At 48.7% G+C, this 25,077-nt stretch overlaps 1 protein-coding gene across 1 annotated transcript in view; it reads right to left on the reverse strand.

The window, feature by feature from the left end:
* Nucleotides 1-24,143, reverse strand: part of LOC148542294 (properdin-like) — a 36,804-nt gene extending 12,661 nt beyond the window's left edge. The window contains exons 1-5 of the mRNA XM_088469057.1: nucleotides 24,041-24,143; nucleotides 11,501-11,651; nucleotides 5,046-5,200; nucleotides 1,015-1,185; nucleotides 622-819 (exon numbers count right to left, since the gene is read on the reverse strand). Of these exons, the coding sequence (XP_088325183.1) occupies nucleotides 622-819; nucleotides 1,015-1,185; nucleotides 5,046-5,200; nucleotides 11,501-11,651; nucleotides 24,041-24,113 (748 nt within the window). The 5' untranslated portion in view covers nucleotides 24,114-24,143. The remainder of the gene's footprint in view (nucleotides 1-621; nucleotides 820-1,014; nucleotides 1,186-5,045; nucleotides 5,201-11,500; nucleotides 11,652-24,040) is intronic.
* Between the last annotated feature and the right edge of the window lie 934 nt (nucleotides 24,144-25,077).

The following is a 25,077-nucleotide window of genomic DNA, read 5'->3' on the forward strand; positions in this document are numbered from 1 at the left end:
ATGAAATAGCTTTTGAGTTGATAGTCCCATTACTTTTGGCCCCTTAAAAAGTGGGGGGCACATATTGAAACCGTTGTAATTCCTACACCGTTCACCCGATTTGGATGTAATTACCCTCAAATTAAATCTGAAAGTCTGCAGTTAAAGCACATCTTGTTTGTTTCATTTCAAAGCCATTGTGGTGGTGAATAGAGGCCAAAATCTGAAAATTCTGTCAATGTCCCAATATTTATGGACCTGACTGTATATAAATAGCAAGAATAGCGACAAAGAATGGGGACAAAACGCCATCGATGTGCTAACATTGATGGCATGAAACCATCAATGGTTGACATCCAGCCAGGGGGGAACAGCAGGCAGTGAGCCAATCAGGGAAGGGGGAGAGGGGCTTGGTGGAACAGCAGGGTGCACAGTAAAGCTCCCCAGCCCCTGTGCCGAGGTGGAAGAGAAAAACCATTGCTGACTTCCAGTAATCAACGGTGGAGATCCACCAGATCTCCACCATCGATGGCAAAACCATCGACCATCACTGATAAATCTTCAATAGCTGTTAACCATCAATGGTGGATGCCCATCTCTAATTATATCCCTCACTTGCTGTTTGATGGGACAGGGCCTTACCTGGACAGAAGGGCAAGTTGCCGCAATCCCTGATTTCTCGGTTACTTCCCTCACAGGGCCTCCCCGGCGGTTTGCTGGAAGGCGGAGGGTTGTTGCAGAGTCGAAGACGAGACTGAACCGGAAAAATTCCAGAACCTTCTATGATGCAATTGGATGAACATTGACCCCAAGGCTGCCAGTCACTCCAAGAACCATGAGCTGGAGACAATAAAGGAAAGAAAAGGCAAAGGATCTGAAAACCTATATTTAACGTACCTTTTGCCTGCACAGTGGACCCTATTTACAGCAAATTGCTTTGGTTATGCGCTGACCGGCGGCGAGCTGCACACATACGTGGAGGTGCCTATGCTGGGGCCCAAAGTTCCTGTGTATTTGCGTTTTAATGTTACTTACTAGGGCATACGGTGAACGTATCGCAAGTTTCCGTCTCTTTCTGGATTCCATCGCACTTGCTTCCGCACGATGGCGGTGGGTTGTTGCACTGTCTGGTCCTTTGCCTTTGTCCGATCCCACAAGTGACGGAACACTGAGACCAATCGGCCCACTGCGACCAGCCTCCTTTTCCTAATGGGAAGTAATAGAGAGATAACAAGAGGTTAGTGATGGTGGGAGATAGAGAAATGGACGAGGCTGTCCTGCAACTTTCACTGAAGTCATCTTATATTGGGAAAACTCCTGTAGGGAAATAATAAAATATTAGCATTGCTCTGAGCTAAAGTAATATCTGTAACATATATAGTGGTCTATGGGCCCGATTCAGAGCCGCTCGCAAGCGCTGTGCTCGCAACAAGACGGGACGGCTGTCGATGTTGATTGACAGCTCGCCCCGTTTTGTGGGCGGGTAGGGGGGGTGGCTGGACAAACGCAGGCGTTCCCTTAGGAACGCCTGGCATTTGTAGGAGGGCAGACTGACATCACAACTGATGTCAGTAGTGGACTTCCTGCTCTATTAGAGCAGGAAGTCCACTTGGGCTTACGGCAGCTAGACCCTACCCCAGGGTCTCGTCGCAAGCCTGATGGTCGCAATAATCGCGACGGTCTCCAGCCCGCTCGCACAAGCTGTGGGTGGTCACCCACAGCTTCGCGAGCGGCCAGAGACAAGAAAAAAAAAAACGGCCAGATTCAGAGCGAGCACCTGCCAGCGGCGAGCCGCTCTGAATCAGGGCCTATTTACTAAGCAGTGTTAGGAGACAGAGTGAAAAGTGATAAGGTGCCAGCCAATCAGCTCCTAACTGTCATCTCACAGGCTGTGTTTGAAAAATGACAGTTGGGAGCTGATTGGCTGGCACCTTATCACTTTTCACTCTGTCTCCTAACACTGCTTAGTAAATAGACCCCATACTATTTTCCCAATAAATGAAGCCTAGCGAGGAATTCAAGCCTAACATTATATCACATCATTGCTGCCCGGCAGGAACGACTAGCGTTCAAATACAGGGCCTGATTTAGAGGTGGAGTTGAGGGATTATATGCCACTGAAATACTGATAACCCCCCTTGTACATGGTTTCCAATGAGTGCGCTCTGTTGCGTACGGCAGCGTTGGCAGTAGGAACGGCGAGACAAAACCATGGGCGTTCCTGGGTGGTGTCTCGGAGGTGACCTGAAGAGTGGGCAAAAAAAAAAAGCCCATCTCAGACGTGTGTTATGGGAGTGTCGTTGTCGTGTGGCTGAACAAGGCTGCGTTCTCAGTCTCAGAGCCGCGGCCACAAGAGCTAATGATTGTACGCAGGGACGTTTTTAGGGAGGAGGGGGCCCCTGTGCAGACTTAGTGTGGGCCCCCTCCTGTCTCTAACGGTGCCACTGCCGTGGCGGCCAATGGGTGCAGCAGTAAATTCTGGCATAGTGCCGCAATCAGCTGCGCATGCGCGGGTCTCAAGGAAAATGATGGCGTCCGCGCCATTTTCCCAGGGACAGCAGTACTGTGCATGCGCGAGTCACCACGGAAATGGCCGTCGCGGCCCGGTTTCTCAAAGTAGAAACTAGAAAGCAGTATGGAGATAGTTCATCAGAGGCAAACATAGAACTACGTACAAGGCCAATTATCTGGCTGAAGTTTGGATCCCGTATGTGGGTGAAGAAGAATCATCGTTCCAGCAGGTTGGACGCTAAATGGGAAGCCACATCGTAGTCACAGAGATTCCCAGCACCGGTACAGACCAGGTTCATCGTGAGAGTGGTGGAGGATCCAAGTGAGCACATTGAGAACAACTGAGGAAATGTACCAGTCGGGTGGAAGACGCCCCAATGACGGTAGAAGGTTAAAGGTATCATGCCCCTGATTTCACCCAGTGTTCTCCTTGTTCTGGTCACAGACCCCCTTGTGTTTAATTTCTTAAAGACAACCTGTGCCAGTTTTTATATGGGATGAACCTGTACCTAATGATCCTTCACCAGTGGAGAATGTGTTGATCAGGAGAGTGTAGAGAGCTCCGCAATTGTAGTGAGAAGGTCTGCGAGATCCACTAAGGGTCGGTCACCTGCTAGATATTTGCCGTGAAATGTTCTTATAACTTGTAACGTGGTTTTGTGCTCAGTAGTGTCTGACTCCTTCTCTAATGAACTGTGAGGGACTTTGTAGAGCTTGAGGACACGCATCTCAGTGGTGGGAAAGGATGTGATACCCCTGGCTTCTTATTGAAGCCTATGGGCCCTGTAATGCCGGAGGCTGTCACTTGGTGGGGCTGTGGAGCTTAAGAGAAGTATTGTCATGTGGGAAAAGACTTGTGGGTTGCGTATGCGTTGAGAGTCACAGAGGAGTGGGGCTGGAGAGCTAACTTTCGCCCTATTGTGGATTCCCTACTGTGGATTACTTATACATGCATGTAATAGGACAGTGGCCACCTAGCAAGAGAGTACTTCAACTAAAAGAACTCTAGGCCTGATTCAGCGAGGAACGCAGTTGCTAATACGCACGCAATCGGCTGATTGTTGCCTTCTGCGCATGCATTGCAGTGCACGTGCGTGAACAGGCAACTACGATCAGGACTGCGATCGCAGTGATTATGCAGATCCATTGCAGAGTGATTGACAGGAAGTGTCATATGTGGGTGGTGAAGGGGGGGTGTTTGGCGAAACGCAGGCGTGCCAGTGCATTTCAACGCCGTTGCAATGGCGTGCATAAATTATACACTGCGTTGCCATACGCAGCCTGAGGCCTCGTAGCGTGCGTGGAAGTTAGCAATTCCTGAGTAAGGTCTGACCTTGTGCAAGTGTGCGTAAGGCTGCGATGGATCTTCGATTGTACCGATGGTTTCGCAGTCTTGTTAAACATTACCGATGTGTGTAAGGAGAAGTGGGCATCCTTATGCAGTGCTACGAGGGCATAGTGATCGCAATGGATTAGCATATTATCGCAGTTGAACTGCGTGCGTAATCGCAGCTGCAACCGCCATAGCGATCCATAGTGAATCAGGCCCCCTGTGTTCACCTATAAGTAAATGACTGATCAGTCTGGGATATTCATGGGGGGGGGGAATCCAATTGCAACTGCGTACACTACAGACGCCGGCAACAACCCCTTCTCATTCCAGACTCGCACATATGTGTACGCAGCCCTGCGGCGCTGCAAACAAAAATCTGGGAGTCCAGCGGCACCGTAAGTACAGCATACAAAGAGGTTCTGCAGCAGATGAAGTTAAGCAGTGTTCTGATTGCCACTAGAAACAAAAAGGTAGTTGATTGGTTATTCATCATGGTATTGATAGGAGATTAATGCATATTATTATTATCTCAGTTGTGTTTCATTGTATGTCATTTGCATGGTGATAATTTGCTATTTATTCTTTATTGTGTGAAGTCCCATGTCATTTATATGCTAATTGTTATTTTCATGCATTCCGTACACCTGAACTTATGTCCTCTTACTCCCTGTAATAAATGTATCAGATTATTGTGCATATTAGGCTATCACGACCTGGCCTCTCTGCTGTAGTATGAGAAGGAAAAGTTGTGGCATGCCAGAAGGGGGGAAGATGCACTGTAGCTGCTGCAATGTATCATCTATACCCAACTAATCCATGCCCACACTTCCACCGTGGGGTACTACAGGTTTAGCTAAATCTGTTGTACAGAACTGTAGAAAAACAGGTGTTGCTCACATCGGCCAATCAAGTTATGGGGGAGATTTATCAAAGCTTGGAGAGAGATAAAGTGGAAAGAGTAAAGCCAATCAGCTCCTAACTGTCATTTTTCAAACACAGCCTGTGACATGCCAGTTAGGAGCTGATAGGAGCTGATTGGCTGGGACCTTACCTCTGTTCACTTTAGCTCCTTCCAAGGCTTAGTAAATAGACCCCTATATCTCTCTCCAAGCTTTGATACATCTCCCCCTATGTAATTTAATTTCAGTGTAGTTTAGAAAATTACTTCCCTTTTTTCTAAATTGTCTCTCATTGGATAGATTCAATAATCCCTGCTACTTACTCGGGCAGCAGTCTTGCAGGGAGCAGGCTTGAACTTCCACAGTGTTTCCTTCGCAGTCCCCCTGTCCTATGCAGACTCTACGCCGCTCCTGAACCCCTTCCAGACAAGACACTGTACAGGGCGACCAGTCGCTCCACTCGCTCCACTCGGCAGGCCTGGAAGAGTAAAAGCTATAGTGAGCATGGCACAAAACCCAGAGAGATGGAGGATGAAAGTCCCATGCAACCCAAGTTCTGGAGGTCTAAGACAATGAAAGGTAACCTATAGGAACTACTAGGGGGAAAATTCACTAAGAATCGAGTTTGGGTGAGATTGCAATCTCGGGTGAGATGAGGCTTGTTTTTCAAATCGCAAATTTACTAAAGGCAAAGTCGGGTGAGTTACAGAGAGATTTCTCTCATCTCATTCGCAAAACTCGGGTGAGATAGCAAACTCGAATCTTCTCACCATCGGCCAAACTCTGAAATACTTTTCACCTAAAAGATACAGCTCGTAAATTTACCAAGAATCGAGATGACCAGCTTGGGTGAGATGCCTGCAAACTCTCTGCCAAGTTGACGTTTCAAACACTCACCTCCAGAGCTGTGAGTTTGTCTGAAACATACAGAAATCATTGTTTTGTGTATGTTTCTTTTTGTAACTTGTTTAATTAGGTTTTTTTTTTTTTTTTAATTTAAATGCCGTGAGGTCCTCCCCCAAAAGACTACCCAGCCCCGGACTTGCCAACCAGTCCTGGTTCTTAAAATTACAGGAAAACAATGTGTAGTTTTCCACTGTTAAGAATCAGCACCAGGCAGCAGGGACAGAGCTGGTTTTAAATATAGTGAGAAAAAAATTGGCGTAAGTTTACCCCCTACATTTAAAACCAGCTCCAGACCCTTTCTAGTGGGGGACTGATGCCACAGCCAGGGGTGCCCTTTCACTGGGCCCCCAAGGCGCAGCATCAGCCCTAACCGCTAATCAGCCCAGGCCAGGGATTCCTAGGGAGTTGGGAACCCCTCCAATAAAGGGTTCCCCCTCTCCAGGGCACCCCTGGCCTAGGCTTACAGCTCGGGGCTATCCCCGGCACCCTGGGGCGGTGGGTACTGGGTTGCTAGTGTTAGTGTGTAGTGTAACATAAATGGTTAAATATTGTCTTTAGTTGGAGAACCACAAATACCAGCATGCGGGGCATTATGGGCCCGCTGGTACTTGTAGTTCCACAACCAAAGCAATATGAAAAAAAACACGACATACACCGTGAAAGTAAAATGTTATTATAACATACATGCGCACTCACACTCACATATACTCACCTAGTATCCGAAGTAATCCATAGGGGTACCTATAAAAAAATCCATACTCACCTCACCTAAGCGTAGTTCACGTCCTCTTCTCCAAGTAGGCAACCATGGGGTTAAAACAAAAAAACGGGTGCTCCCGAATCCAAGCCGGACTGAGTAAAGGTATGTGTGTTTCCACATAGCTTTACTCGGCGCGAATGACCGGGCACACGTGTGCCCCGTCATTGAAGGAGCCGTGGTTACATCAATGATACAATGTAGCGGTTCCCACCATAGACTTCAATGGAGATTTCTCTCCATTGAAGTCAATGGGGGAGACAGGCTGACCGCACAGAGCCAATCAGTGAGCTGCTCCGACGGAGATACCCGCTGATTGGCTGGCGGCTCCTTCAATGACGGGGCATTCAGTCATTCGTGTGGAGTAAAGGTACTTACATCCCATTATATCACCGCCAACTTCAAAACAGCTACTTTAGGGTCTGATTGTGAATCGCAAGCAGAAGTGTCTACTGGTGGTCCCCATGAACACCTTCCAATGCGGCCGAATGTGCAAGGACTGAGATGCCCATTTTCATCGGTCAAGCACGCTGTAATACCGATTGGAAGGTTTTTATATGCCACCATTGGTGGTCGCACCATTGAAACTTGCTGACTACGGCCTCCTATGCTTGCGCCTGTGCGTGTTTAGGCATTAGTGGGGGCGGGGCAAAAATTACGCGATCACGCCCTGCACCGCCCTTAATGCCGGCTAATATGCCCAACCACGCCCCCTGTGCAAAACTTGTGTTTCTTTTTAAGGCGTTCAATAAACCTAATGTGTAGGCTTATTCAGATTTACAAATCAGGCGAGGCAATTGCCAACTATTGTAACTTTACATCATTGCTGTTTCTTTCCTTTTGCAGTTTGTGTGATTTGTGTGTAGTTTGCTGTACCGTGCCATGATTCATGGTGACACTGTCAAGTCATTTACATTAAATATATTAAAGTTACAATACTTTAAAAGAACTTTGTATTATTGTTTTTTACTTGGTTTATTTGTTTACTTGATCATTTTTATATAAAAAAAAAATCCAATTTAAATAAAAAAAAAAATTATTTAAATTAAAAAAAATCTGATTTAGAGAGAAAAAAATCAGATTAAAAAAAAAAAAGTATTTTTGGGGGATTTTTTTTTTTTTTTTAAACCATGATTTTATTCACACTCTTTTGACAAGCATGCTACTACTACCTGCTATCACCATACTACTCTGCTAACAGGGTGAGATAGTGTTGGCAGTAAAAATAAAGAGTAGGAACAAAAGGGGTAGAAGAGGAAGAGACAGAGGGAATGGCGAGGTAGGGTCTGAGGGGCAAACGGGGCAGAGGTGGAGGAGAGAGATTGAGAAGAGATAATGCAGGAATAGTGAGATGTAAGAGGGGGAGTGAAAATAAAAGAGGGCTGAAGATAGAGAGGAGAACAGAGACAGAGGGGTCTAGTTACTAATACCCCTTTTACACCAGAACAAAAACCTGGTTTTTTTCTGGGTCTACCCAGGTCGCAGCTCAGTGTAAAAGGGTCCCTGAAAAATAACCCAGGTTAAGTAACCCAGCAATCCAACCCAGGTAGCTACCAGGGTTGGACCCAGGATGGACCCGGGTAATGGTGCAGTGTAAACGGTGCAACCCCGGTTATCTGACCTAGGTCATGCCTAAAATGAGCTGATACTGGTGGTTGTGGAGCATTCACCGCCCACTTTTTATGACCTTACAGGTTTAGCAGGGCAGACCTGAGTTCAATGTGAACAGGGCTGACCTGGGAATAACCCAGATCGAAGATGCAGTGTAAATGGGTCTGACCAGGGTTGGAACCATGTCCAAAAACCCAGGTCGGACCTGGGTTTTTGGTGGAAAAGAGGTATAAGCAGTGTTAGGAGACAGAGTGAAAAGTGATAAGTAATAACCCTTTTACACCAAAATCCCGGGTCCGACCCTGGAATTTGAACACTGGTCAATCCCGGGTCGAACTCGGCTTCAGACCCCGTTTACACTGCAACTCGACCCGGGTTATTCCCGGGTTTGCCCCGTTTACACTGAACCCGGGTAATCCCTGCTTTTCTCTATAGATGTCATTAAAAATGGTCTTTTTTAAGGGCTGACAAAGATGAGGTCACAAAAGGCAACAAAAGAGAGGGGTAGGAACAGGCTGTGGGTCAGGCTGCTGTTATGGCTGTGTGCAGGCTGTGTATCAGCCTGCGTTTGTAGCTGCTGGTCAGGCTGTGGTCATACCTCCCAACATGACCCTCTCCAGGAGGGACACAGTGCTCTGGTCCTGGACTTCCCTGGTAATTTATGATTGGTGGAGGCTCCAGAGGTGGGGCTGCAGTACAGTCCAAAATTCAAATAGGGGAGTCACACCAACTGCCAGTGAGTCCCAGCCAGTGATGTTGGGCAGTGTGTGAGATGACAGTTGGTGTGACTCCCCTATTTGAATTTTGAACTGTGCTGCAGCCCCGCCTCTTACCAGGGAAGTCCAGGACCAGAGCACTGTGTCCCTCCTGGAGAGGGTCATGTTGGGAGGTATGCTGTGGTAGCAGGCTGCAGTTCTGGCTGTGGCAGGCTGTGTATCAGCCTGCGTTTTGTGGCAGTTGGTCAGGCTGTGTGCAGGAGGTTTTGGCAGGCAAGTGATGGCTGCGTGTGCGTCTCTCTGCAGGGCCCTGACAAATGACATCATCTGCCAGCGCCCCAGAAGCTCCAATCAGCTAATAGCAGAATGTAACCGGGTCAAATAACCCGGGTAGCACCCGTTCACACTGCCGCATGACCCGGGAACAACCCGTTTTCAACCCTGCTATCAACCCGAGTAAGATTGCCGAGTAAATCGTCCCGGGTTATTTTTCTGGGAGCCGTTCACACGGAGCCTCGACCTGGATCGACCCGGCAATAACCCGGGTTATTCGGTTGGTGTAAAAGGGGTATAAGTGATAAGGTGCTAGCCAATCAGCTCCCAACTGTCATCTCACAGGCTGTGTTTGAAAAATGACAGTTGGGAGCTGATTGGCTGGTACCTTATCACTTTTCACTCTGTCTCATAACACTGCTTAGTAACTAGACCCCAGCAAATGGTGAGAGAGAGAAAAACAACAGGCAATGCCGGGGACAACACCTAGTAATGACTAAACCTTGTCCAAATCTATTGGCTTACACAAGAAAATTCCTAAATAAATAGGACAGTTCTGTGATAACATTTCATGACTGGAGGCCGAAGGGCATTCTAACACCAACCCACAAAACCACAGTCATACAACTAAAGTGAGAGTTATAGGAAGACATGAACACAATAAAATACTTGATAAAAGAGGCATCAGACATGAGCATTTATTAAGCATTTTTTCTGCATAACTATTGTCCTTACGGGTTGGGTATGAGATCCCATCGGTCAGAATCCCGACACCCATAAGGACAGAAGGTAAAACTTACCCCTAACCCTAACCCTCCTTCCCTAGTGCCTAACTCTAACTTCCTTCTCTAGTGCCTAAACCTAACCTCCCCACTCTGCACCCTAAACCTAACACTCCCTCCCCAGTGCCTAAACCTAACCTCCCCTCTCTGCACCCTAAACCTAACACTCCCTCTCCAGTGCCTAAACCTAACCTCCCCTCTCTGCACCCTAAACCTAACACTCCCTCTCCAGTGCCTAAACCTAACCTCCCCCCTAGTGCCTAAACCTATCTTCCCCCTCCCCTCCCCCTAATGCCTAACCCTAACCCTGCACCCTAACGCCCGATACTTACCTTCGTGATATCGACGCTGTCGGTATTTCGGCGCCGGTATTTCGCCCGTCAGCATCCCGCACACCAGGATGCTGACTACATCCCGTCCTTACATTGCATTTTTTTTTAACACAGCTACACTATGTACACATAAGGGATTGGACAGCCAGGCGTAAGCGTAATGTGTACCATGCATACCATTGCACGCGAGTTCCAAATGCCCACTAATGTGGCTGTTTAGACAAGAACACTTCGTAGGGAGCCCCATGTTTCCAGGGCGACGCTAGACTGGTACACAGAAAATTCGGTACCCTGGATAGACTGGCCAGCTCAGAGTCCAGATCTACACCCCATTGAGAACCTCTGGGACGAGTTGGAGGGACGGATGCGTTCTAGGCCGACTCGACCTTCTTCAGTGTCAGAGTTGGTCATTGTACTTAAGGCGGAATGGCAAAACATACCGCCTGCTGATCAGTGTTATAGCTATGGGGGTGCGGGCTGCACCGGGATTCACCCTCGGAGGGGGTGACCCCAAAATGCCAGTTCCTCCTCAGTGATAGGAGACAGGTGCTGCAGTGTGACACTCTCCTGTCACAGAGAACCAGCCGACAGTGTAAGCACTTAGCCTCTAGCACTATAATCGGGGATTCTGGGCAGAGTGTTCCTGCGAGACAACGCTCCCTTTACGGTAGGCTACACCCCCTTTTCAGGCGCATTCGGCTGGAGCGCGCCCCGGATGTCACCAGACCCTGTGACGCCTCTGCTGCTGATGTCCAGGAACTTGGAGGACAGTTTGCCAAGAAGGGTGTCTGCAGTAACCACCTACAAAGTACTGACGTCAATAAAATCTCGTTGATCTATTTGCAGTTAGTGCATAGTTGCCTACCTTTTCATTGTCCTCCCGGGAGAGGCCTGGGGAGGACAAGCAGATGGGCTGTGACGGGGGCGGGGCCTTACGGGTCATGTCATCAAGCCCCGCCCCTTCGTGGCAAATTGTTGCAATTGGCCTAAATTTAAATAAGGGGCAGGGCTAAATTACATTAAGCCCCGCCTCCTACTCGGGGACCCGCAATCGCCGTGGAAGTGGGCAGAATGCGGGAGAAATGCCTACCCTTCCGGGGGAGCGGGAGGTTACCCGAAAAATCGGGAGCCTCCTGCGAAAACCGGGAGGGTAGGCATATGTGTGTTAGTGTCCAATCACTTTTGTCTACATAGTGTAATACTTTATTTCACCTGCAAGGCTGCAACTTTTTGAATTTTTTTTTCTTCCTATGAAGGGCAGAGAAACTATCTACACAAATTTTTTGTGTTTTTTTTAATGAAGTTTTAGCCTGTTCCAAAGACACGTAAAGAGTCCAGGAAGCAAAAACAGTGAAATATATATAATAATTTCTTGCCATTGCTAGTGTACAAGTTCCTTACCGGCAGGCCTGGCACGGAGAATGGGGGTCCCGCTTAAAGGCAAATTTAATATTCAGGCAGCAATCTTCTTCTACCACGTCATCACCGAGATAGTCCTCACACTCTCCGGTCTTCTCGTTAACTTCAGCGAAACATAGGACATCACCTGAATCTATTGGACAGGAAATATACATCCATTAACGTTTCCACTTTGGCTGCGCACACAGTGGAAGAAGCCATTAGGCCTCATTCTCAGGAGAACGCTAAGGGCATCTCATAAGTGCCTTTTGCCGTAGTGGCGCCTGCGACTATTTGCTAATTCTAGTGTCAGCCCTACCGTGGTGTACCAGAGTGCGTCTGACTGTGCAAGGCCTGGGACTCCCACTAAGGCCCGTATTAAAATAGCCGCGAAAAGCCGACATCCGCGAAAAAGTATCGCCGATTGCGACTTTTTGCCAGTCGGAAAATTATCTCCGTATTCAATTCCAAGTAGTTTCCGCGTACGCGAAATCGCAATGCAATGTAATAGGCAAAAAAGATTCGCCTCTGAATAGGTGGAGAAAAAAAGTGCAAAATCGCTATTTTGGGGGGTAAAGCTGGGGAAACCACTCAGCACCCTTGGGACAGCCCCCCACAAGATAACTGCGTAAAACAAAAATAAAATAAGTGAGGTACACCCCAAAAAAAGCACTTTGAAAATGGGGGTAAAAAAGTACAAAGTTGGGGGTACAAACTTAAAAACTAGCTAAATAGACTTTTGAGGGGTCTGCAAGTAGGGGTGGGGTGTTTTTTGATTGCAGGTGCTTGCTGAAGGTGCGTTTCTTAAATTTTTTTAAAACATCACTTTAGCGAGTTTAAAATATGCTAGCACCCATTTTCAAGTACCCCAAATTTGACAGGACTAGTTATTTTCATAAAAAAATACAGCTTTATGCCATTCTTCACCACTTGTGTAAAGAGGCTAATTAGTACCTATTGACACACCTTAAGTACCCCAAATAGCTTTATTAGGGCTATTCGGGGGCATCTACATTGAACCCCAATGTTAGTGCACATTTTCGGGGGTGTCAGGCTGATTTCCCCAATTCTGACAGCACTTTTCGCCTGGTTCACATTCGCCGGGTTGCGTTTTCGCGTGTTTTGGAATTGAATACGGCGAATAACGGGGGCGCCCCCGATCAGTTTCCGCAGCCAAAACTCGCGATGTCAGCGAAAGGTTCTAACTAATTGAATTAGGGGTGAGCGGGTTCGGATTTCTGAAATCCGAACCCCCCCGAGCCCCCCCGATCCGAGTCCGATCCGAATCAGGCTCGACTTTTCCCGCCTGACTCGGATCTGAAATCGAGGCAAAACGTCATCATCCCGCCTTCCGAGTCTCGCGGGTTTTGGATCCTATATAAGGTACCCACGTCGGCGCCATTTTCTCACTCGGCTGTGGACAGTGAAGAGGGAGGGTGGGAGTTAGGGCTGTGTAGTGTAGTGTAGTGTAGTGCTGCTGTTGTCCACTACTTCAAAGTCCATAGGGGCTGGCTGTGTTGTGCTGTGCTGCTGTTGTTAATAGGGGCTGTGTCCACTACTTCAAAGTCCATAGGGGCTGGCTGGACTGTGTTGTGCAGTCAGTTCTCCATAGGGGCTGTGTCCACTCCAAAGTCCTGTGCAGTGTCCCAGTCCTAAAGGAGTGCTGCAGTGTTGTCCAGGGGGTGCTCTGTCCATCAGGGGTGCTCCCCCCAAGTGCTAAAAAAATAATATATTTTCTGTGTTTGTGAATTGTGTGCGCAGTAGCCGCACGTGCATCAACAAAGTAGTGCCAAGCGTGCGCCTGTGTCATAAGTAAAGGGCCGGCTGGCTTGACCGTTAAGGGTGCTGTAACCCCCGAAAGTACACTCCAGTCCAAACCCAAAAAAAAATTATTTTCTGTGTTTGTGAATTGTGTGCGCAGTAGCCGCACGTGCATCAACAAAGTAGTGCCAAGCGTGCGCCTGTGTCATAAGTAAAGGGCCGGCTGGCTTGACCGTTAAGGGTGCTGTAACCCCCGAAAGTACACTCCAGTCCAAACCAAAAAAAAAATTATTTTCTGTGTTTGTGAATTGTGTGCGCAGTAGCCGCACGTGCATCAACAAAGTAGTGCCAAGCGTGCGCCTGTGTCATAAGTAAAGGGCCGGCTGGCTTGACCGTTAAGGGTGCTGTAACCCCCGAAAGTACACTCCAGTCCAAACCAAAAAAAAAATTATTTTCTGTGTTTGTGAATTGTGTGCGCAGTAGCCGCACGTGCATCAACAAAGTAGTGCCAAGCGTGCGCCTGTGTCATAAGTAAAGGGCCGGCTGGCTTGACCGTTAAGGGTGCTGTAACCCCCGAAAGTACACTCCAGTCCAAACCAAAAAAAAAATTATTTTCTGTGTTTGTGAATTGTGTGCGCAGTAGCCGCACGTGCATCAACAAAGTAGTGCCAAGCGTGCGCCTGTGTCATAAGTAAAGGGCCGGCTGGCTTGACCGTTAAGGGTGCTGTAACCCCCGAAAGTACACTCCAGTCCAAACCAAAAAAAAAATTATTTTCTGTGTTTGTGAATTGTGTGCGCAGTAGCCGCACGTGCATCAACAAAGTAGTGCCAAGCGTGCGCCTGTGTCATAAGTAAAGGGCCGGCTGGCTTGACCGTTAAGGGTGCTGTAACCCCCGAAAGTACACTCCAGTCCAAACCAAAAAAAAAATTATTTTCTGTGTTTGTGAATTGTGTGCGCAGTAGCCGCACGTGCATCAACAAAGTAGTGCCAAGCGTGCGCCTGTGTCATAAGTAAAGGGCCGGCTGGCTTGACCGTTAAGGGTGCTGTAACCCCCGAAAGTACACTCCAGTCCAATCCAAAAAAATAATTATTTTCTGTGTTTGTGAATTGTGTGCGCAGTAGCCGCACGTGCATCAACAAAGTAGTGCCAAGAGTGCGCCTGTGTCATAAGTAAAGGGCCGGCTGGCTTGACCGTTAAAGGGTGCTGTAACCCCCAAAGTACACTCCAGTCCAAACCAAAAAAAAAATTATTTTCTGGGTTTAGCCGCACGTATATATCAAATCGATATAACATAAATGGAGGACCAAACTTTCTCCGATAAAAATAAAATAGAGAAAGATCAAGAACCACTTCCTCCTAGTGCTGAAGCTGCTGCCACTAGTCATGACATAGACGATAACATGCCATCAACGTCGTCTGCCAAGGCCGATGCCCAATGTCATAGTAGAGGGCACATACAATCCCAAATGGCAAAGTTCAGGAAAATGACCTTGAAAAAGACATTTAAATCAGCTGAAGAGAAACGTAAACTTGCCAATATGCCATTTACGACACGGAGTGGCAAGGAACGGCTAAGGTCGATCCCTAGTATGTTCATGACTAGTGGTTCAGCTTCACATGACGATGGAAGCCCTCCTCCCACTAAAAAAATCAAAAGAGTTAAGCTGGCAAAAGCACAGCGAAGAACTGTGCTTTCTAAGAAGATATCACAAATCCCCAAGGAGAGTCCAAGTGTGGTGGTGGTTGCGATGCCTGACCTTCCCAGCACTGGACGGGAAGAGGTGGCTCTTTCCACCATTTGCACGCCCCCTGCAAGTGCTGAAAGGAGCACCCACAGTCCACTTGCTGATATGCAAATTGAAGATGTCACTGTTGAAGTACAACAGGATGAGGATACTGGTGTAGCTGGCGCTGAGGAGGAAGTTGGCGAGGAGGATTCTGATGGTGATGTGGTTTGTTTAAATCAGGCTCCGGGGGAGACAGTTGTTGTCCGTGGGATGAAAAAGCCCATCACGGTCATGCCTGGGCAGAAGACCAAACATTCCACCTCTTTGGTCTGGCAATATTTCTATCCAAATCCGGACAACAACTGTCTTGCCATATGTACCATATGTAAAGGTGAAATAAGTAGGGGTAGGGACGTCAACCACCTAGGAACATCCTCCCTTATACGGCACCTGCAGCGCGTTCATAAAAAGTTACTGTCAAGTTCAGAAACTTTGGCTAAGACCGTAAGCAGTCCAGGGACACCTAAATCCCGTTGTCCTGTTGTATCCAAGCGCCTGCAAACAACACCGTCAACTCCCTCCTCGTCAATTTCCTCCTTAGTCAGGATCGGAAGTAGTCCTGCAGGCCATGTCACTGGCATGACTGACTCTCCTATCCGGGATTCCTCTGGAGGATCCTGCATTGCTACGCCTACTGCTGCCGCTGCTGCTGTTGCTGCTGCTGGGAGTCGTTCATCATCCCAGAGAGGAAGTAGGAACACCACTACTTTTACTAAACAATTGACCCTCCAACAGTCCTTAGCGAGGAGGATGAAGTACGACAGCAGTCATCCTGAAGCAAAACGTATAACTGAGGCCTTGACTGCTATGTTGGTGTTAGACGTGCGTCCGGTATCCGCCATTAGTGCAGTGGGATTTAGACAATTGATGGAGGTAGTGTGTCCCCGGTTCCAAATCCCGTCTAGATTCCACTTCACTAGGCAGGCGATACCGAGACTGTACAGAAACGTCAGAAAAAGTGTCCTCAGTGTCCTGAAAAATGCCGTTGTACACAATGTCCACTTAACCACGGACATGTGGACAAGTGGAACAGGGCAGACTAAGGACTATATGACTGTGACAGCCCACTGGGTAGATGTATCACCTTACGCAGCAACAGCAGCAGCGTCACCAGTAGCAGCATCTCAGAAACGCCAGCTCGTTACAAGGCAGGCTAACGCTGTGTATCACCGGTTTCAGTAAGAGGCACACCGCCGACAACCTCTTAGAGAAACTGAGGGAAATCATCGCCCAGTGGCTTACCCCACTTAGACTCTCCTGGGGATTTGTGATATCTGACAACGCCACCAATATTGTGCGGGCATTACATCTGGGCAAATTCCAGCACGTCCCATGTTTTGCTCACACAATAAACTTGGTGGTGCAGAATTTTCTGAAAAGCGACAGGGGCGTGCAGGAGACGCTTTGGGTGGCCCGAAAAATTTCTGGCCACTTTCGCCATTCAGCGACTGCGTGCCGAAGACTGGAGCGCCAGCAAACACTCTTGAACCTGCCCCGCCATCACCTGAAGCAAGAGGTTGTGACGCGGTGGAACTCAACCCTCTATATGCTTCAGAGGATGGAGGAGCAGCAAAAGGCCATACAAGCCTATACATCCACCTATGACATAGGCAAAGGAGGGGGTATGCACCTGACTCAAGCGCAGTGGAGAATGATTTCCGTGTTGTGCAAGGTTCTCCAGCCCTTCGAACTTGCCACACGTGAAGTCAGTTCAGACACAGCCAGCTTGAGTCAGGTCATTCCCCTCATCAGGCTTTTGCAGAAGCAGCTGGAGAAAGTGAAGGAGGAGCTAAGACGGAGCGATTCCGCTCGGCATGTGGGACTTGTGGATGAAGCCCTTCATTCGCTTTGCCAGGATTCCAGGGTGGTCAATCTGTTGAAATCAGACCACTACATTTTGGCCACCGTGCTTGATCCTAGGTTTAAAGCCTATGTGGTGTCTCTCTTTCCGGCCGACACAAGCCTGCAGAGGTGCAAAGACCTGCTGGTGAACACACTGTCAGCTGAAGCGGAACGTGACACGTCAACGGCTCCTTCTTCATTTTCTCCCGCAACTGGGGCTGCCAGGAAAAAACTTAGGTATCCTAAGCAACCCGCTGGCGGTGATGCAGGGCAGGCAGGACCAAGTTTGGACATCTGGTCCGGACTGAAGGACCTGGCAACAATTTCTGACATGTCTACTGTCACTGCATATGATACTGTCACCATTGACAGAATGGTGGAGGATTACATCGGTGACAGCATCCAAGTAGGCATGTCAGACAGTCCATACCTGTACTGGCAGGAAAAAGAGGCAATTTGGAGGCCCCTGTACAAGCTGGCTCTATTTTACCTGAGTTGCCCCCCCTCCAGTGTGTACTCCGAAAGAGTGTTTAGTGCAGCCGGGAACCTTGTCAGCGAAAGGCGTAGGAGGTTGCTTCCACAGAATGTGGAGAAGATGATGTTCATCAAAATGAATTATCAGCTCTTCCAGGGAGACCAGCCTCCAGAAGGTACAGAGGGACCTGTGGTGGTGGATTCAAGTGGGGACGAGTTAATACTTTGTGAGGATGAGGATGTACACACTGAAGAGGGTGAGGAATCGGTGGATGAGGATGACATCTTGCCTCCGTAGAGCCAGTTTGTGCAGGGACACATTAATTGCCAGCTTGTTTTGTGGGGGCCCAAACGAACCAATCATTTCAGCCACAGTTGTGTGGCAGACCCTGGCGCTGAAATGATTGATTTGTTAAAGTGTGCATGTCCTGTTTATACAACATAAGGGTGGGTGGGAGGGCCCAAGGACAATTCCATCTTGCACTTCTTTTTTTTCTTTGCATTATGTACAGTTTGGGGCCTAGTTTTTCTAACTGCCATCCTGTCTGCCACTGCAGTGTCACTCCTAGATGGGTCACGTGTTTGTGCCGCCCACTCGTGTCGCTTAGCATAGTCATCCAGCTACCTCGGTGCAACCTTTTGGACATGAAAACACTATTGTGAGGTGTGAGGTGTTCAGAATAGACTGGAAATGAGTGGAAATTAAGGTTATTGAGGTTAATAATAGCATAGGAGCAGAGAAACCAACAAATTCTGTGATTTTAGCTGTTTTTATGCTTTTTAAAAAAAAAATACAGATCCAAAACACAAAACCCAGAACCCAAAACACGGAAGGGTGGTTTTGGCAAAACCAATCCAGATCCAAAACACGAAGAAAGATCCAGATCCAAAACCAAAACACAAAACACGAAAAGTGGCCGGTGCACACCCCTAAATTGAATACGGGTGCGTCTAGAGACGCCACCATCGGATGCACCATTGAAACTTGCTATGTGCCGATTCTCCGTAAGTCCTCCAATATGAGCCATTATGAGCCTGACGCACACATTGCCGACGTTTAGACAGTTTAGCGATTACCGGTGATCGAACTGTTCCATTACCATTGTTGCTTGCAATGAGGATTTATTGCAGAGTGATTGACATGCAAGCACCATTTGTGGACGGCAATGGGGAGTAGCGAGTTAGACGCAGGCGTCTTGCGACCTTTTTCATGGCGTATCTCAGCCATATGCAGTAAAAGTTGCCCGGTGTCTCAGTACCGGCAGCCATGCCGAGTAACCACAGGGTTACTTGGAATGGCTGATAATTGACTGCTCTGCGACCAATGCTTCGTCTTTGTCCAAAAGGATCCCTCTTCACAAGCCGAGGTGTGCGCTGCGTATGATCCCACTGTCAAGCTCCGAAAATATTGTATTTTTCGGAGCTTGATGAATTTCTATCCTCATACTAGTGTATAGGGAAAGCGGGCCACATCGGAAGTGAATGGATCTGTGATATCTCCTGCGTTACCTTATTGATGAATGGCCCAGACACTTAGGGCCTGATTAAGACCCACTCGCAAGCGGCTGTCCGCTCGCAAGTGGGTCGATGTTGTGCACTGCGCATGCGCACGACGGCGGGAGCTCCGTCGTGCGCATGCGCCAGACGCGACGAGTGAAGGACTTTCCTTCGCTCGTTGTGTCTGATCAAAGGGGGCGTGCTGTCGATGTTGATTGACAGCACGCCCCCTTTGGTGGGCGTGCCTCCCTGACGGGGGCGTTCCCAAGGGAACGCCTACCGTCAGAAGCCGGCCCACTGACATCACTAGTGATGTCAGTGGGAGTGATTTTGGCTCTGATAGAGCCAAAATCACTCCGGGCCTTGCGGTTGAGAAACTCAACCGCAGACTCCGGCTCGCAGTGGCGATGGTCGCGATGGTCAAGACCATTGCGGCCATCAAACTGCACGCTCGTATAGGCTGTGGGTGGTGACCCACAGCTATACGAGCGTCCAGGAGGACGCTCCATAATTATGGAGGGCGGACCTCATTCAGAGCGTTCGCTCTGCTCAGAACGTACGGCTCTGAATGAGGGCCTTAGGCCCTCATTCAGAGCCGTTCGCTATTTGTGGTCGCTCGTTTAAAAACAAGGGGTGGCTATTCAAATGATCCGTACGCACATTGTAGTCTGTTCACACCTCTAAGTCTGAACGAGCGAGCAAAACATACGCTCGTTTATTTGTTAAAAACGCCCCCTGGCCGCTCGCATCCTACGTCATGTCCGCTATTTATTAGATTAATCGAGTACATCGACCAGCGTATGAACTGCTCGCTATTCTTGTGGTTGGTGTTTGCTACCACAAATTTGCGAGCAGTTCTGGCTAAAAAATAACCCAGTGACGTGGTCACTGACGCTGCTGTTTTAAATATGCACACCCATAAAACGCCCGTTTTGACCTTTAAGCACGCCTGCGTTCGGATCTCCACTCCCCATTTTCAAGCACCTTCCCCTGTTACCACCCACATACGCCTCATTCTGTCACTCAAAATAGCAGGCACTCGCTATATTGCGTACCAACGATTTTCGGCCGCACTGACTGGTTCGCGCATGCGTACTAAAAACCGTACGCATGCGCAGATGTGCAAACATCGCTCGGAACGAGCGTACTGCCGCTAACGAGCGGCTCTGAATGAGGGCCTTAATTTCTACAAAAGCAGGTGAAAATGTGATGAATAGAGCCCAGAATCACAGGTGAAGTAATTAGCTCCACCTGTGGATCTTTTAAAATGCGTCAGCCAGTAATAAATACACATGTGCACCAACTAGGAAAAATGGAGGAATGCGTTTGGGAAACACTGCCCTAGACCAGTGGTTCTCAAACTCGGTCCTCAGGACCCCACACAGTTCACATTTTCCAGGTCACCCAGCAGGTGCACAGGTGTATTCATTACTCACTGACACATTTTAAAAGCTCCCACAGGTGGAGCTAATTATTTTTCTTGTGATTCTGTGAGGAGACCTTGAAAACATGCACTGTTTGGGGTCCTGAGGACCGAGTTTGAGAACCTGTGCCCTAGGCTATAGGACAGTTGAACACACAGCTGCATGGTTAGTAGAGGGTTAATAAAGTTTTGGTAGCTAGCCAATAGTAGGATCAGGTGTGGTTTTAAGGGAGGAGCTGTACTTTACTTAGGGCCATCTCTCTACAGCAGGGGAGTCAAAATCGTGGCCAGCTAGCTGCTATGGGACTACATATCCCAGCATGCCCTGCCACATGCTGGGCTATGTAGTTCCACTACAGCTGGAGGGCCACAAGTTTCACACCGCTGCTATACAGGGGAACTGCTTCTTTTCAGCTTTTTTACCTTCCATTTTTTTTGGCTAATGTTTGACTAATTTTTGGATGTCGCCTTTTTTCTTCTGCGTTTTGCGGGAAATCACTGCAGCCGAGAGGTCAGTGAGCTGATTGCTGATTGTCCCTGCTGGGGTCAGCAGCCTCAGTTAGCTAACCGGACTTTGAAGGTACAGCAGGGTTGCCTACCTTTAATATTCTCTTCCCGGGAGAAGCCCGGGTAAGAGAAGCAGCAGGGGGCTGACGGGGGCGGGGCTTGACGATTTGCGTCATTAAGCCCCGCCCCTTGCGGTAAAATTTCCGCGATTGGGCACAATTTACATAGGGGGCGGGGCCAAATGCTGTGATTCATGCAGAATCACAGCTTAAGCCCCCGCCCCCTTTACGGAGACCCACGATTGCCGCCGGTATTCTCCTAATTCTGCCCACTTCACTAGGAAGTGGGCAGAATGCGGGAGAAATGCCTACCCTTCCGGGGGTGCGGGGGGTTACCCGAAAAATCGGGAGCCTCCCGCGAAAACCGGGAGGGTAGGCATGTATGAGGTATGGGGGAGTCTCATGTGACTTATGGGTTTGCTGTGTGGGCAATTGGCCCTGCAAGATTTTGCAGTAATCTGATTGATCTCTGCCGTCTGCGGTTTCTTTCGGTCGCCAACATAGTAAAGTTATTATTTATTGATATTTAAATAAAAAAGGGCGACCGGTATAAATGTCACGTTTGTCTCTGTGTCTTTATTATTATAGTTTAAGTTTATTGTTTAAAATGCATAAGGTTATGTTCAAGTGTCCATTGCCGCTAGGGCTTTTATAGGGGATGTAGTTTCAATCCCGGCTGTTGGGATTCCGGGTGCCAGATTCACTACACCATTTATAATCCCGGCAGACGGTAAGTAATGGGGTTAGGGGGGGTTTAGGGTTAGGCACTAGGGGGTGGGTCAGGCACTAGGGGAGTTTAGGGTTAGGCACTAGTGGGTGGGTCAGGCACTAGGGTGGGTTTAGGGTTAGGCACTAGGGGGTGGGTCAGGCACTAGGGTGGGTTTAGGGTTAGGAGGGTGCTGGAGGGGAGGTTTAGGTTTAGACTGCAGGTAAGGAGGGGTAGGGTTAGGGTACTTACTGACAGGTGTCGGTATCCTAACCCTGTTTTCATGCCAGCGTGGGGATTCTGACCCCCGGGATCCCGTACCCAGTAGCACAGCCGCTGTGTACAATGACACAGCTGTGTTATTCTGTAAATCTCTTAACCCATTACTTTATACAATAGCACCATAGGTGATATGAGCAGGGGATCGGTACGATTTACCGCTGGCCCTCCCCCCCACACGGCTGTCTGCACCCGGCGCCCGGCTTACCTTCGATCAGGGATGTGGGGCGTCGGGCTCCCGGCGTAGGTAAAATGACAGGCGTCGGGATTTCGACGACTGTCATTAAACCCTTGCCGGGATTAGACAGTCCGGATGCCGACGATCAAGATTTAGACCGTCGGCATTCCGACTGCATACCATGAGCAGTGAGCCCAACTCCCTTGTAATACCAGGACTTCCCTTTAGGGTTTGATGAGAGACGATAATACCCCAATTTAGGGTCTGATTCTGAGTAGTGCGCAAAACAGCGCACGTAGCAGCGTCTCTTGGCGGCTGTCCGTGCGTGTCTCTATGCCAATGGCACTACAAACTCTTTCTCTTGTGGGCATATGGGCGGCCGAATGCGCCAGGACTGAGACGTCCACTTTTACCGCCCGTGCGCGCTGTAATACCGATTGCTGCGTCCTGATACACAACGATTGGTCCCACCATTGACCAATTTTGTGTGTGCTGATAACCACTTCCCTGTCACCGTCCATCACTTTACTGATACTGTCCATCTCGATGGTGGCAGCGCCTTTGTGCGTACACTCTGCGCACAAACACGCACCTCAGATAGTACACTGTACCAATCAGTTATCACACACGTACAATGGCCACACTCAGATCTGGCTGACAAGAGAGGAATGCGGACCTGCCAACATCCCAAATGGGCACAAATAGAGATGTGTGTGCATATATATATATATATATATATATATATACGCTTGTGCCATCGCTCACAGACCTATACAGAATGCGAATGAGCGCTAAATGCAAAGTTTTATGCAGAAATACAAACACTGCAAAACTGTAGAGAGCTACAGTAATGGTAATTACATTTATACAGCAGGTACCGGAGAACATGGGCATATTTATAATAGGTACAGTGGGCCTGATTCAGACCCACTCGCAAGCGGCCTGATGTTCTGCATACGCGCATGTGCACGCTTCATTCTGTGCATGCGCGAACTACTCGCTGCGATCACATACCGCTCGCTCGCCCAGCAAAGGCAGCCCAGGGTAATGAGAGACAGGAGAGGCCATTTGGGGGTGGTAACAGGGGCAGGACACTAATAACGGGGGGTTAGAGATGCGAACGCAGGCGTGCCCGGGTGTTTCAACGCCGTTTTAGAGGCATGCATAATTAACAGGCAGCGTCATAGTACACGTCACTTGCCTTTTTTTTACACTGATTTCCTCGCAATGCTTGCGGTAGGGTAAAGCTACCTCAAGCACTGCGTTCACATCCGATGGTGCTCGATGTACCAATGTATTAATACAGATGACGTGTTGCTGGTGGGCGGCTCTGCCTGTGCGATTGGGCGTACGCATGCACAAAGTGGCCGCACACTAAGACATGGTGGGCATGCTTATGCCTTAGCGAGCGATTGCTTCCCGTGGCGTCACTTTGAAAAATTTGCATACGCATCTAGCGAGCGTCCGCAGATAGCGAACGGGTCTGAATCAGGCCCTGTGTGTGCAATGCACACGGGCCCCTGGATCCAACATACTTACCGACATTCTGGCAGCCCCCTCCCGGTCGGTGCAGCCCCCTGCTGTGTGGGGGCAGCTGAAGTGGGTGGTGCGGGGGCGTGCCAGCGCGATTGCATCATCACGGCCCCGCCCCTGCTTTATAATGCCCATGTTACGGGAAGTAAAAAGCAGGGGGCGGGGCTATGATGATGCAATTCAGCGCGAATCACATCATCGCACCCGCGGCAGGGCACAGGGGGGGGCAATTTTCGGGAGGCTCCCGGCAGTCCCAGGAGAATAGGCAAGTATGTAGTGAAAGCAGACACTCTGCCAGGGCCTTTGCTCCCTTGTGCGCACGCAGGCGCCGCGGAGGGGAGGAGACACGGTGCAAAAGGTATGATCAGATGTGCGGCTGAGGAGGGGAAGCCATTGCTCAGTGGAGGGGGCACACTGCACACGGAGCCCCTCGGCCATTTATACGCCCCTGCCAGAAAGTTACATGGAAAGTATACAGTATATTATGGTACTGACCTGAAGCAGCACAGAGAACGACCAATAATCCAGCAGCGGACAGTAAAAGCAGAGAGCGGGGCGGCTGCCCCATTGTGTGTCTGTTCCTCTCAGCCAAACCCTAGTGCTGAATTGAAGATTTGTGTTTCAGTTGTTATAGCCTGCACCCCCCCCCCCCCCCCCCCACCTCATACTTTTCAGATCCTCCCCCTGAAAATACACAGGAAGGGATTATTTGTGTGGCAATGAGGGAAGTATTTAGACAAACACCAGGGTATTATGAAAGCTTGGTTGGTTACAGGCGTTCATCCCTTATCTGTGACCATCTGAGGTGAAGGTTGAACGGTAATGGGAAACTGCTCTGTTTTGGGAGAAAACAATTTTGGAACAGTACCTGAGGTGCCATTAGCAAAATGTTTTCCTTAAGCTGGGTACACACTGATAGATATGTCGCCCGTTCCTTTGAACGGGCGACATATCTATTGTGCATCACCGGGTGTGTACAGCGACTATGAGGGGTATTCAATATGAAACGTTAACTTCACTGTCGAAGTTAACGTTTCATATCGGAGTTTTTTCCTGCGTTAAAGTCTGGTGCGCTTATCCCCGTATTCAATATAAAATTTACGAAAACGGGAAACTCCGAAGTTGGATTTGCGTAAAGTTACGAATTTTTCCTTAAAATATTTGTAGGACCCCCCTAAAGTTGTAAAAACATGGGGGAACACTATGGGTACCCCCGTTTTAGCCTTTAATTGAAAGTCGGGGATTTAAATAGCCGCAGCAGGTGTTTTTTTCCCGACATTGAAGCAGTGATGCAGAAGAGCACTTAGGTTATTTTTTTCGTTTTTTTAAGTGGTCCCATCAAATTTGGGGTACATGAAAATGGGTACTAGCATATTTTGATGTCCCTAAAGTAAGTTTTTAAAAATTCTGCATTTGTGCACCTGCCGCTATAATTCTATTCTTCAAAACACCTGCCGCTAATAATCTATTCTAGAATACACCTGCCGCTAATAATCTATTCTAGAATACACCTGCCGCATACATGCAGAATA

The sequence above is a fragment of the Taudactylus pleione genome, unplaced genomic scaffold, assembly GCF_031769625.1.
Source record: "Taudactylus pleione unplaced genomic scaffold, aTauple2 ptg000013l, whole genome shotgun sequence".
Taxonomy (NCBI): Eukaryota; Metazoa; Chordata; class Amphibia; order Anura; family Myobatrachidae; genus Taudactylus; species Taudactylus pleione.